The 14,790-nt window shown below is 31.1% G+C and overlaps 1 protein-coding gene across 1 annotated transcript; it reads left to right on the top strand.

The window, feature by feature from the left end:
- The first annotated feature begins 6,446 nt into the window (after positions 1-6,446).
- LOC133669407 (probable WRKY transcription factor 74) lies at positions 6,447-8,785 on the top strand. The gene is made up of 3 exons (XM_062089528.1): positions 6,447-7,744; positions 7,827-7,952; positions 8,325-8,785. The coding sequence occupies exons 1-3, from the start codon at positions 6,951-6,953 to the stop codon at positions 8,470-8,472; spliced, it is 1,068 nt and encodes a 355-aa protein (XP_061945512.1). The 5' UTR covers positions 6,447-6,950; the 3' UTR covers positions 8,473-8,785.
- The last annotated feature ends 6,005 nt before the right edge of the window (positions 8,786-14,790 follow it).

The following is a 14,790-nucleotide window of genomic DNA, read 5'->3' on the forward strand; positions in this document are numbered from 1 at the left end:
GCCGATGCCAAATATAAACTTCTAAAATTATAGATCAAGTAGGAAAAACAAATACAAGCTCGATAATTTTTTTAAAATTTTTAATATTAATATTTGGAATTAACCAAGAAATACTAAAAATATTAATTTAATATTTTGTTTCAAATCAAATACATTTTTAAAACATATTCAAGTACAAAAACAAACAATGCAAACCACGAATCACTCAGCAAGTACTAGAAACATTAATTTAATATTATTTTCAAGTAAAATATGTATTTAAAACATATTCAAATACAAAGATAACCACAAATCAATCAAGAAGCACTAAAAATATTAATTTAATATTTTTTTCAACTTAAGTAAAGATTCAAAACATATTCAAATACAAAATCAAACATCCCAGAGAAAAATTGAGGAAGAGGGTTTGGTCAAGCTAGTTAAAGAAGCATGATCTTGGCTGCTTTGCTATTTCTTTAAGAGACCACATGTGGGTAGTAGTTGAGGATAGCCATGGTTGAAAACATCACTTCCCCCTCGGAGAAAGATATATAAAATATGGTCAAGTATGATAAATTTAATTAATCCAACAATTATTATTTATGATCAAACATTATGATAATCTTCGAAATTTGACTTTTGTGGCTAGTTGATGTATTTGAATTGATAGTTGCTATTGATGATTATAATTATAAAAAGAGTGTCTAAATCAAGACTCAAAATCTAATTACCATTTCGTAAATTCCAAGGGTTCGAACAGGAGGGAATCGTGAGATGATGCTGCACAAGCTAGCTAGGTAGCTAGCTAGGTATAGGATTGGCAGCGAGGAGCCTAGCCATGCCCCGTATGTGAATTAAACCTAGGTGGGGCTTCGGGAAAATAAAAAAAGTCAAGATTAATTATAATGTCTCCTTTTTATTTATATTTTAAGGGTTAGTTTTCAGAGAAGTCAATTTTACTTGGTAATGGTTTAATTGACAACCTCATACTTATCTAGAAGACCATCTTCTATTTTTGAGAGAATGGTTTTGAATAATGGGTTTTTTACCTTATTATTATTATTTCATATTTAAAAATTTTAAAAATATTGGAATGATCCACTTAAAATTCAATTTAAAAGATTTAAATCTCATTTATAAAAAAAAAAACCTTGTTTAGAAATCTCCTAGTTCTTAAGAGTAAAATAGATAGGAAGAAGTGATAGGATTTTAAATTTAAAAGCGCAATAAAAATAAATTATTCCTTTTTAAATTCACTTAATAATCTAATTAATTGAAACGCTTCAGTTTGAAAATTCAGTTTGTTTGAATACTGCACAATCTAATCAAAAAAGAAAAATTTTATGGTCTACATCCTATTATTTACTTTTTTATATCTATTTTTTAAATAAAAAATGGACAAAAAAAATTGAGGACCCACTAAAAATAATAATAATAAATTATTAAATTTTTTTTAAAGTAAATCTTATAAAATAACTAATAAGATAGTACAAAGTAATAAAATTTATGAGCAATATAAAATTTCTTATCAAAGACACATTAGAACACAATTATATTTCATTCTAAAAAATTATAAAAAATGAGTTATTTAGCAAATTTTTGATTGAAAACACAGAAATAAAAATATCATTATTTTTTTTATTAATATAGATATTCAATTTACGCATATCTTGACTAATTTCATAACTTTTAAAATTAATTAATAATCATATAAGTATTTTTATTTTTTTTATCAAAAAAAAAACAAAGGCCTTTTTTTGTTGTGTTCGTAAATAATTATAGTACCTCAAAAGACTAATCATTTACCTTGCCATTATCCAAGGTGGTGAAACGGTGATAGTTTCTGGAAGAAGATAATAATTGATTTTTAAATTATTATTATTTTTTGTTATAAAATATAAAAAAATATTTTAAATAAAAAATAAATTTTAACCACCCTCTTTTTATACAGCAATTCCAAATAACATTTCATCTCATCTCATCGGCTCTGTAAAGGGAATAAAGAATTTCTGTTCAGGTCAACGATGTCCTGACGTGGCCCCCACCACAAACCACTATACATTTTTTAATATTTTTTTTATAACTTTAACAGTTTACGGAAAAAAAGACAACAAAAGGGATGCACCAATCGAAACGATTGGGACACGTGTCTTTCCCGTATCCACGTGTCACAATCTTGGACGTCTATTTCCCAGTGGCTGTCTTGGGATGTATGTATCCACTGTCCACAGTGGACTTCTGGGTCCCACCTTTGGCAGACATTTTGACAGAGAAAAGAGGTAAACCTATGAATTGATAGCCCAAGAAAAAAACTAGAAAGTAAATTATAAAAAATAATCCCAACGTAGAAAAGAAGTGAAATTCCTTGTTAGAGAAATATAATGAGGTTGAGGAAAAATACAAAAAAAAAAGGAAGAATAAATTACTTTTTAGTCCCTATATTTTTAAAAAAACTAATAATCAGTCTCTTTAGTTTCCATAATCATAAATCAATCCTTTAACCCTGAATTTACTAATAAATAGGTAATCTTTTAATTGAAACCTAAGATAACATGCTATGTAAATAATTTTGAATAAATAGAAATCAAAGATGAAAATCTTTGAAGCAATAGGAGTAGCTTATTGTTTTCTTGAAAACATTAAATAAAAAATTAAAAGAGATAAGCATTTTGCACCATGCAAATGCACTGTGTAAAAAGCTTATTCACTATGAACTTCAATAGACTCTTTCTTTAGTTATCAATTTTTTTTTTGAGTCATTTTCGGGTCAAATTAAAAGTTAATTAGTTCTAATTTATTAACAAATGAAAACACAAATCAAAGTGAAAAACAAGAAGAAAATAGGTGATAAATTCAAAATTTAATTGAAAAACTTCACTTTGATCCTTTTATTTTTCAAGTGATAAATGTCGAGTCCCTTATATTTTCACAAATCCAGATTTGATCCAAAACATCATTTTTCTTTTTTTTTAGGTTTCTAATTTGAGAGAGAAGAGAGTTGTCAAATCTTAGTAATAGAGAGAGAAAATCTCGATTAATATTGATTCCAATCATAAAAAAATATTGATTTTGATATCAACAAATTCCATTTAACAATGGAAGTTTTACCTACGACTTATTTGTCCTTCCCCTTACCTGAGATGCTATATCTGAGATTGGAAAGTTTTTTTGATGTAGATTGATTTTTTATTTGTGGATTGGTTTTTAGGTAACTTAAGCATATAAATGTTTTTATCAAGGTCTCTAGAATATTTTCCATGTATTTTGGGTAAAAAAATGGATTGAATATCAATTTTTTAGGGGAAAAAAATAAGGATTGATTTTTTGGTGACCCTTTGTTGTAGGGGTGAGAAAAAAATCGAGTAATAAAAAAAATTGATTAAAAAAACCAGTTTAGCTAAGGGTCAGTTTTAGAAACCTGAAACAGACCAAGCCGAGCCGATTCAATTGAACCATTAACGAAACCCAGGTATAAATTTGTTTTTTCTCTTACTCAAAACCCTTATTTCTTCCACCAATCATCATCTCCCTTTGATCTCTACCTCTTTGGTCTCTTCTGATATAGTCAAGCTTGCGATAACGAGTGATTCTAAGTATTCATATGTGAATTTGCTAAAACTAGATGAACATATGCCTTAGACAAATTACATTGATGGCCTAACAGATGTATTTATAGAGTAGTGAGATAAGTCTATGCTCTAACGAAGATTTGACCGTGTTAGACCAGAATGACAGCTCAAAAAAACTATAACTTTTAATCTGATCGTTGAATCGCGCTCAAATTATTATAGGAGTTTTTGAAAGTTTTTTTCCTAAGAAAAGTCATGGAATTGCTACTCATTTCATCGGATCTTTAGATTTTAAAATTTTTTATGATTTTTTTTATTATTTTCGGATTTCATGCATTGTTTTGGATTTTATGGTTGTTTTCTTGTTATTTTTTAATTTTTATTTTTGTTTTCTAATTGAGGTAGGATTTAGACTTCATCATTATTATTTTAGAGATAATAAACTTGTGAATTTAAAAATTATATTTGCAATCCCTTTTGTTCATAAAAAATTATGTGTTTTTTTGTTTAGTGATATCTTTAACTTCCAGCTGCAACATCTCCGGTCTCCCCCCCGCCCCCCTCTGTCGTTGGTCTCTTCTCTTTGCCTCTAGTATAATGATGTAACCTCTCTTCTTCGTAAGTTTCTTCCTAAACTTTATTTACTGTTAGAGATTCTCATCCAGAGGGTAATAAAACTTATGTTCGTCTTCATCTTTAATTTTCATCTAATAAAGAGTAATAAATTATATCATGTTTATTTGTTATTTGTCAAGGTTCGCAATAACCTTTAAAAATTGCTTTCTAAAATGATATGTGTGGATTTTGTTTGGTATGTTGCTAAAATGGAAATTTAGCAAGAATAATAAATTATATCATTTTCATAATATATATGAAAATATAGACAGAATTCATTTTCCGTACACCTTCACTCACCTTATCCCACAACTTTTTTTTTTTTTTTATTAACATGAATATTTAGACCAGCTTACATGTATCTCGACTAATCTCATGAATTTTAAAATTAACGATCATATAAGTTTTCAGTGGTTCCGAGAAAATTTAAACTCGTAACCATTAAAATATAAATCCGAGACCTGACCAATTAAACTATCCCTCAGGATTATAACTCTATTTTAACTTGATATAAATCAGTCAAATTCTTTAGCATCTTGTGAGAATATTGTTAGAGTAGCCCATTTCTATCCATTAATTTCATGTAGATACTTAATTTGTAATGTTATGAAGATTATTTTGACAATTCTACAAATGAAAACTAACATGAATGGTTCTTGTTTACAGAAAACAATGAAAGATGATGATGGCTATAACAATTATGACAAAATGGTTACGAGGCTTGCACCTAAGACTTCTCATGTTTTTGTGATTTTCTTGTCATTGAGGGTGAAATACCAAACTGCATATAGAATATAGAAAGTGAACTAGCTAATGATGTGAAGTTCCTTGGTTTTTCCTTTTTAATTATTTGTTGGATAAAAAAGGAATGAATTATTAGAAAATATATATATAAAATAATAATTATGTTGGATTGTTAATAAAATAGTATGGTATTTCATGCCAACCCTAATTAAGCTGAGAAAAGCCCAAGTCCAATAAAAATACCCAATTAAATGGACACAGGTCTAGTCGATTTTGAAAGTAAAAAATTGAGATGAACCGAGGCAAACTAGTTGGTCAGTTCATAATTTAAAAAAATATATAAATTTTGATTTGGTTAGTTTTTTTAATCTAAAACCAAACCAAACTAAAAATATTTACCCCTACTTGGTTGTTGAAAATCAAGCTAGTAGATGATATGTCGTTTATATTTTTATTTTTAAAGAAAAATTAAATGACACGCTGTTCACTCTCTAATATTAAAAAAAAAAACCTAATGCATGGGCTATGCCTATTTTCATAAGACCAGATCATGAGCCAAGCCTTTTTTATAGGTCAAACTTGTATGTATGCCTAAGCACTTGATCTTATTTTTGTTATTTATTTTATGTATTTTCAACCTTTTAAAATTATAAAAAAATATATAAAAAGGCTTTTTCTACCAAATTTTTAAAACAATTAAGGCTATTTTTTATTTCAATCCCACGACCACCCATATTTTTTATTTTTTTGAAAAACATATTTTATTGTTTGATATAAAAAAAAGTCCCATGTACCTAGTTGATGTATAATTAAATAAAAGTAATTTTAGAAATAAAATTTTTAAAACTCATTAGGGTACATGATCCAAATCGTGAGTTTGAAATGTTAACTCATATTTACTTGGGGTTTTTTTATTCTTTTTTCAATTTTATCTTTCAACATGAAATTGATTGAGAATTAGACATTATAATTTTTTTTGGTTTGTTTTCGAAGAGGTTTGTATTGTCTTAGGTCATTGATATAACTGGTTAACTCGAGTTTGTCCAAGTCAATTCAATTTATTATTGTCTCAATACTTTTATAAAAAGACATAGCCTATTATGTGTCAAATTTTAAATTCATGGTTTTTTTATATAGAAAACACATTAATGATACTTAAATATAATTTTTTTTTGCATTCTAATAAAACATTATACAACCCTCTTTCTTTTTTATTTTTTTTATTATTATCCAATTTAATAAAAAAATAATTTTAAAAAATAATATTATCAAATACAATAGATTCATTACTCATGTTTATACAAATCTATCTCTTAATTTTCAATTAAATCCTTAGCTATTATCATGATTTTTTTATATTTATTATTTCATATATTTTTTTATCTAATTAATTAAATGCATGTGTAAAGTTTTTAATTTACATTTATTTTTGAAAAAAATATATCAAGGGCACATGGTTAGTAGGAATTAAGTTAAAATTTACTCAAGAAGAATAACTGCTAGTATGTTTTTTATGGTGGTACCCACATAGGATCTTTGACACAGACATGAATTTCATTTTTCTGTTTCTATGCTGAGCTCTGCGCTGAACAGTTCTGTTCTCCTCTCCCTTTGTTAGATTCTTTTCCTTTTCCTTCTTTTGATTTATTTATGCAGCAGTAGTTGTTTTCAAGTTAAAGAGAGACCCACTTATCAAATTTAACTAGGTTTGGACTTGTTTTTGTTTTTGAAGTTGTTGCCTTCTTCTTGTTTCTTTCTTTCTTTTTAATTACCATAGTTCTTGCCCATAATAAGCCATGAAAGAATGGCTAATTTTAACTTTAATCCGGGAAGTCTTTGATTCTCCTATGATGCTTTAAACTGCAAGTTGCTTGTGTTTTGAGCAACTTTTTAATGTTGCAAACAAAATAAAATTGTCAACACCTCATTTGGGTAGGTGCCATTTTGTGTTGTGATGATTGTTTTAGGTAAGTGATGGATTTGGTATTTGGGTTTTGAGGGGTTTCGACAATTAAAGTTTGGTTCTTTGAGTTTTGAGTTAGAATGGAGGAGGTTGAGGAGGTACACAAGGCAGCTATTGAGAGCTGCAATAGAGTTATTGGCCTTTTGTGTCAACAAAAAGATCAAGTCCAGGGTAGGAACTTAATGGTGGAAACTAGAGAGACTGTGTTTAAGTTTAAGAGAGTTATATCTCTTTTAAGCACTGGTTTAGGTCATGGAAGAGTAAGAAAGATGAAGAAGCTTAGACCATCTTTGCCCCAAAACATCTTCCTAGATAGTCCTAATTGCAAAACAGTTTTATCACCAAAACCTCTCCAAATGGTGCCTCCTAATTTTCTTGAAACCCCACTTACTGACATGGATGCTAAGTCTAAACCTTCTATCCAAATTTCCCAGAAAATGCTTCTTGAAAACCCAGTACTTGAGTTGAACTCAAATATCAGGCCCCCTGTGCAAATTATGCAAACAAAACCACCACAAAACTTCCAGCTTCTCCAACAGCATCAGCAGATACAGAGGATGCACTTTCAGCAGCAGCAGCAGCAGCAAATGAAGTATCAGGCTGATAGGGTGTATTCTAGGAGTAATGGTGGGATAAACCTTAAGTTTGATGGGTCTACTTGCACACCAACCATGTCATCCACAAGATCATTCGTATCATCTCTGAGCATGGATGGTGCTGTGTCTACTTTTGATGGAGACTCTTTCCATTTGATTGGTATGCCTCACTCATCTGATCACATCTCACAACAAACAAGGAGGAGGTGTTCTGGTAGAGGAGAAGATGGGAATGCCAAATGTTCTAGCAGTGGTAAATGCCATTGTTCAAAGAGGAGGTAAGATTAAAATCCCGTGTTATATTCTATATTTGTCCTTTTTGTTGATTTTATCTGTAATCACCTTTGTTTTTGTCTTAAGGAAACTGAGGGTGAAGAGATCTATCAAAGTTCCTGCAATTAGCAACAAGGTGGCAGATATTCCTCCTGATGAGTATTCATGGAGGAAGTATGGACAAAAGCCAATTAAGGGCTCTCCGCATCCTAGGTAGGTACATCTGATTTAAGCTTCATTCCAATATCCTCATGTATGTGTAGTTTATGCTCTGCAGTTGGTCATTATGTTAAATTGTCTTAGTTTTCCTTTGTTTTGTTGGGACAACTATTTACATTTTCACCAGTCCGAGCATTTTTTTCCCTTTTCACTTGCCGAAGTTATCCAGCATAATTGTATGCATCTTTGTGTTATGTAAAAATGGCCGATTAATAAGTATCATAGTGCATATTAAAAGTACGAATGTGATTCATCACTGGCATTTACCTGGGTGAGCAGTCAGAAGCTGTCTTTCTATGCTGCTAAAGTCTTAATTGTTTAGATAAGCATGTTTATCTGGTTCATCCAAAACTATCTATAATGCAGAGGATACTATAAATGTAGCAGTCTGAGGGGTTGCCCGGCAAGGAAGCACGTTGAGAGATGCCTGGAAGACCCTTCAATGCTAATTGTAACCTATGAAGGTGAGCATAACCATTCCAGGTTGATCTCATCACAGTCTGCGCATACATGAAACTTAGTGGTTATCTTCATTTGATCTCACTTCAAGAACTCAACATCCAATAGTTTACAAATCCAACCAGAACCATGTGGAGTTTCTTTGTGAATTACTACTGTAAATAACATGTGGTTCAAAGGTGAGATGGGATGTGATGGAACAAACTGTCATTAGTTGACCGGTTTTCTAAGTATTAAGCTTTACGGCGAGTCTGGTTTGAACTGCTCTTATATAGGATAGGGATTACAAATTGTAAACTTGTACTTCCTTAAAACCAAGTTGTATTTTTTATCATTCTATTTGCAAATCAAAGGTTTTTCTTGTACTATGTTTTCCTCTGTTCATAATTCTTTTAGGCAAAATAGGACAGCATGTTTTTTGAGTATAGTTTTTTGGCTTCACATTATCCAGATGGTGATGCGGCTGACTCATGCCTTATCCTTGTGTTTGCGTTTCTCAGCGCTCTTCATAAAGTGTAATTAAATGCATGCTGTTTTATCTGCTACAAGCATGTCCTTGGCATCTTCAGAGAAATAAAGAGACTTGCTCATGATTGTACAGTAAAATAAAGAGATAAACAGGAATACTATTCACTTTTTAATAAGAGGCTGAATTGTTAAAAGCATTTCCTTAGTTTCTTGTATCCAGCACAACTTAAAACAACTCGCCTGCTCTGTCTACCCAGAAATCGTTCTCATGACAAGTTTGGAGAGCTTGTATGGTCTGTAGCAACTCATTGTTATCAGAAAGATTTGAGGACGTTAGGATGCTTTTCTCAGCAAGTCCTAATGTGGCATGGCAGCTTTCAAACGAAGTCCAAAGCAGAGAAAGCAACCCCATCAAAGCCTCGAGCAATGGGCAACTTTTCCTTTCCACCGTGCCAAACCAAACCTGTCAATAGCGAATTTTGCACACATGCGTGAAGTTTTATTTGCAAATTAGTGAACTTCATATGATCCAGGAGTGGACTCCTCCTGAATCACCTGACCGTGAGAGCTAAGAACCAAGTGCATTTTCTCCCGAACTGCTCGATCACTTCCCATCATGAAAATCGAACTTCCATATCCCAGGCATGGCCCTCTCCCACACTCTCTCATTTCAACCGTCAACAAACCTTAACCTTATCCCCCACTCTCCAATTCTACCATTTGACCGTAAGGTCATTGTCAACCCTTAACCTTAGTCTAGGGTTCCCAACTCACGGATGGCACACAACAAATTGTTCAGCTGTGTTCCATGAAACACTTTATAGCCTTTATTTGAAACTGGAATTCAGGTTCGCGCATGTCTCTGTCTTGTGTTGGATGAGCCCAAACCAAACTTTGATTTTGTGGATAACATTAACCTGCTCCAGCTCTTGGTTAGTTCAATAATCCTCTTTATGAACATGTTTTTTCAAAAAGGAAACTCAAAGTTATTCAAGATGAAAGCTCAAGTTCGCGGGATATACAGGATACCATGGTGGAGATTTCAGGTGGATAGACCTCAATCAACACCTACACACTACCCAAAGACAAAGCTAATTTGCTACGAGATAGCTGCCACATTGGCCTTTCTTTACATGAGTGCAACTAAAGGAAGAAAAAAGAACGATACTCCTTGATATCTGAGAAATAGAAGCCAAGGAATTCAGTAAGGGCTCAGCCCTTTTTATGGCCATCGCCATCATGAAACTATCCAGTTCTCTTTATCAACATATTATTACTTGTGAGATTCATGCATAGTTCTGATTTTGGGTTTAGCAACTGTCCTAATCAATCTTCTGAAATCACCAAAAAAAGTTTTCCAAACAATAATTGAAAATACGTGTGAGAGAGAGTTGGAAAAGAGTATTTTGCAACAGTTTTCACTGATAAAGTGCAGAAAAATCCAAAAGCACCCAGATAAAGTTTCCCATTTCACTTGAGTGTGTTGCACGAATACCAGGTCTTCCATGCGTAGCAGGCTTGTATGAAATTGATAATGACTAATCATCTCGGGCTTGATCTCAACTTGACTGAAGGTTTTGCCGTCGTAAACTCCAATGATGCTTCCGATCATTTCAGGCACAATGATCATACTCCTAAGATGGGTCCTGACAGGCTCTGGCTTCTCACCAGGTGGGGCCTCCCTTTTCTGCTCCAACCCACCAAAAACCCCAGTAGACATCAGTCTATATTCAAAATATAACCAGCATCAAAACCCATATTGTGCGTGTTAATACCAGAAATCTCAAATTTCCTTGCTAGGCAACTGTGATTTAGGAGGTAGCTTGATAATCTCTCTTTTCTAAAGGGTCAGAACAACACAAATTGATGAATTTATCACAGGCAAGTCCCAAATGCAGATGATGCACAATTCTTTTCATCACTTATTTTGTACAGCTTTATCAATGAAAATTGAAAATCAGTGACCAGCACATGTGTGGTTGTGTGCATGAAGGGGAATAGAAATCTGCACATACACACAGTTACACCAGAATAATTTTTCCAGAATGGTCACACCACAGAGGTAGTCATCAGAACTCTATTCAATTAGTTGCTTTACATATCGTTTCCAATTGCTGTAAAATAAACCAATCTTATATATATATATATATATATATATGAACTCATGAGCTTCTTCTTCAACAACTTTTTAGGTTTTCAAAGCTCAAACCTTTAATTATTTTGCAATGTATTCTCTTGGATGAGATTTGAGAATTATTAACAAAAAAAACTTCACCTATTTCTCTTGCACCTGAAACTAACCAGGAACATGTGTGATTGAATGGTGCTTACTCTAAAGAAACATAGTTCTCTAAAAATAAAAACCACAGGTTTTCTCTAGCAGAAAACCCAGATAAATCCTTATTTTCTCATGCTATCAAACATTCGTGGCTGAGAGAAACAAGCATGCAAGCCAAACATGATTCCCTCAAAATTCTATTTAACTGATTCTAGAAAAATATATGACCAATGAGTGATGGAAGGCCCCACAAAAACATCACCAGCTATTTTATTTTTTCTATAACCGCAACCTTAATAATTTGGAGGTGATTTTATGCCAAAATGTATCTTCGGTCTGAAATGAAAGCCAACCTGTTTGGAAAGAGAAAGAATGGGAACTTAAAAAGAGAAGTAATCCAAAGAATCCAGACCATTCAAGCAAAAAAGTGATTCTCAGGCAAATTCTCTGGTAGCATGAACTCCAAAAGGTTCATAAGAGTGTACTAAGACACCTTTTGTAAGGGCTCGAATTTGATCAACAAGGAACAATCAGATGCAAACAAATCGTTTGCTTCTACATGCAATTCAACCATTCAAAGAGAACTAGTAAGCCCATAAACAAAAAAGGAAAAGTAGAAAACACTTTGACGTACAAAGCTACTAAATATCAACCCTTGAACTTGAATCCAGGAGGTTTCAGCCTGAAAAAGATAAGCCATATGTCGTCCCAGGAGAGAGTTTATTGATAAGTTTCAAAGTTTATGCAATACACAAAACCTGCACAGTTATGGAAAGTCCCTTCAAAACATCACCAAGCACCATATTTGCACCCTGAATATTTATCTAGATAACTTTTCAGGGTGCAAACGGAAACGTAGTTTTTTAAAAAATTTAAACTTTTTTTATTTTTTATTTAAAATTAATATTATTTTAGTGTTTTTAAATCGTTTTCATGCGCTAATATTAAAATTAATTTTTTAAAAAATAAAAAAAATCATCTTAATATATTTTTAATATATTTATATATTTATAATAAAAAACATTTTAATTATAATTACAATTTCAAACAGATCCTAAACATTATGAAAAAACTAATTAGCAAAATAACTAAGGCATGTTGGTGAAACCGTTCATATGAACATTCAGACCGGTTAATATAGTGTTTATGAGTATGATAACAATTATTTTTTAATATGTTTTTTTAGAAAAATATCAAAATAATAATTTTTTTTACTTTTTAAAATTTATTTTTAATATCAGCATATCAAAACGATCTAAAAATACTAATTTTAAAAAAATAATTTTAACAAAAAACAAGTTAAACCCTAACCTCAAACACTTAGGCCTGTTTTTTTTGCTGAAAAGTAGTTTTTTTTTTAAAAGTGAATTACGGAAAAATGAATTATTTTTTTATGTTTGGTAGTGTAATGAAAAATAAGTTGGAAAATATTTTCCAGTGTTTAGTTATGTCATGGAAAATAAGCTTAAAAATAACTTATTAATGTTTTATTTTTTTCAAGTTTATTAAAATAATGAGGAATAAATCTTACAAATTAAAAAGTTAAATGAAAATGAAATTGAAAAAAAATATAATTTCATAAATTATCTCAAATAAAATAAATAATAATCAAAATAATAGAGATCAAATCTAAAAAATAAAAAAATTGAAAGATCAAAAAATTAAAATAATAATAATAAATATTTCATAAATTATTTCAAATAAAATAAGTAACAATCAAAAGAATGAGTACCAAATTTGATAGATAAAAAATTTCAATTAAAAAATAATAAGGAAAAAGCAAATAACAATTATAAAAATGAGGACCAAAATTAAATATAAAAATTAAATTCTAAGGGATAAAATTGAAAAATAAATATTCAAAACAATATATATATATATATATATATATATATATATATATATATATATATATATATATATATAACAATCAAAAGTTTGAGAACCAAATTTGATATAATCAGTAAATAATATGATATTTTTAAATTTTTCACTACTTTCAAAAAGTATTTTCTGTCCAAAATAAAAATAAAATACTTTTCTGGAAACTAAGTCAAAAAAATTTTTAACTGAAAAGTATTTTTTATTAATCAAAAATTATTTTTTATTAATTAATTTTTTAATAAATAAATAAATATAATAAAATTTAAAAATAATTTTTCAAAAACCACCTATCATTGAAGAAACGTAACATTAGTTTGAATTCTAAATATAGGTTTATGGTGTTTATTTATACTATTATACTTCGATTTGGTTAAAATAAAAATTGGGTGCAAGTTATTGGCGGAGCGGCCATGGAGACAACCTTCAAGTTTAATAAGCCATGATTGTGTTGTTCGAATGCTCTTACTGATGTTCACCAAATCATTTTGATTCATTCTTTTCTTCTTCTTCTTCTTCTTCTTCATGGTTCTTCTTCAAGTTTACACATATCTCCCATCTCTGTTTACTTTTACAATATTAAATTAGGAGTTCAAGAAAATATATCTAGAGGAGCATCTTTTGAATTCAAAATGGACGGATTTGAGAAGTTCTTCTTTAGAAAAAAGCAGGGAATGAAGTTTCAATTTCAAACTAGAAACTTAACTAGCACACCAGTATAGATTCCTTCACTTAACTTTGCCAGCGTCCAGCTTGGATCTTTCTTAGCCCTTTCATTTTGCTGCAACTCCATGTTACTACCTGAGACCCATTGAGGCTTTAATGTACAAACGAGCTCCTCCTCTTCAAGGCTTTAAGCCTTCAACAAACTTTCCTCATTTACGTTTCACTTTATTGACCTGAATAGTTTTGTTGGCAGCATAAGAAATTATCAAATGTCTAGATATGATCAGCCTAGATAAAGTGAAGTATGATCCTTCTGGCATACAGTTAATCTATAGCTCGGAGAAAGCGCTTTAAACATGGCTACCTTCTTGTTTGGTGCATTTCCAATACCTCGCACCTTCAGTTGCAGAGCGTTTCCTTCTGCATACGCAATTCTGTATGCTAGAGATTTGATTAAATTTTGACCCTCGACAGTCTTGAAACTTGTATAATTATGATTTGAAACAATGAATCAAGGTCTGAATTGAAATTTCAGTAGTTATTTCATGTTCAAGTGTGTTCAACTTGAGTCACTTTTCAATCAGCGTTTGATCAACCATTTCTCATCCAAATCCCATGGTTCTTGAACCAACCCACTCCTCCGCAGCAGCAGAATCACATGATGCGAACAAGTCACAGTTTTCTCCAAAACATCTTCCTAAAATGATCTAAAACCTTACAAACTCAAGGAAAACTCTCTTTCCGACCACCTCACGATCAAAACCGAAATTCTCCCAATTCACTCAACAAAATAACCTCATTAAACACTCATTAGAAACCCTAATTCCTAATCTACAAACCCATAAAAATCTCACTAAAATCCATTAACCATACCCCATGTTACACCCATTTCAAATCACCCCAAAAACACACCCAAAACACCTCATTTCCACCGCCTCCCCCATCCTTCACTTTCCCAACGACACTCTCGACCGTCAATAACCCGCCTAATCCAACGGCCCAAATTTAAAAATATCTCGATCCTCTTCAACTCCCTTTCTACCAATCACAACCCACCTTCCCTCTCTATATAAACACTTT

Source organism: Populus nigra, chromosome 12 (assembly GCF_951802175.1).
Source record: "Populus nigra chromosome 12, ddPopNigr1.1, whole genome shotgun sequence".
NCBI lineage: Eukaryota > Viridiplantae > Streptophyta > Magnoliopsida > Malpighiales > Salicaceae > Populus > Populus nigra.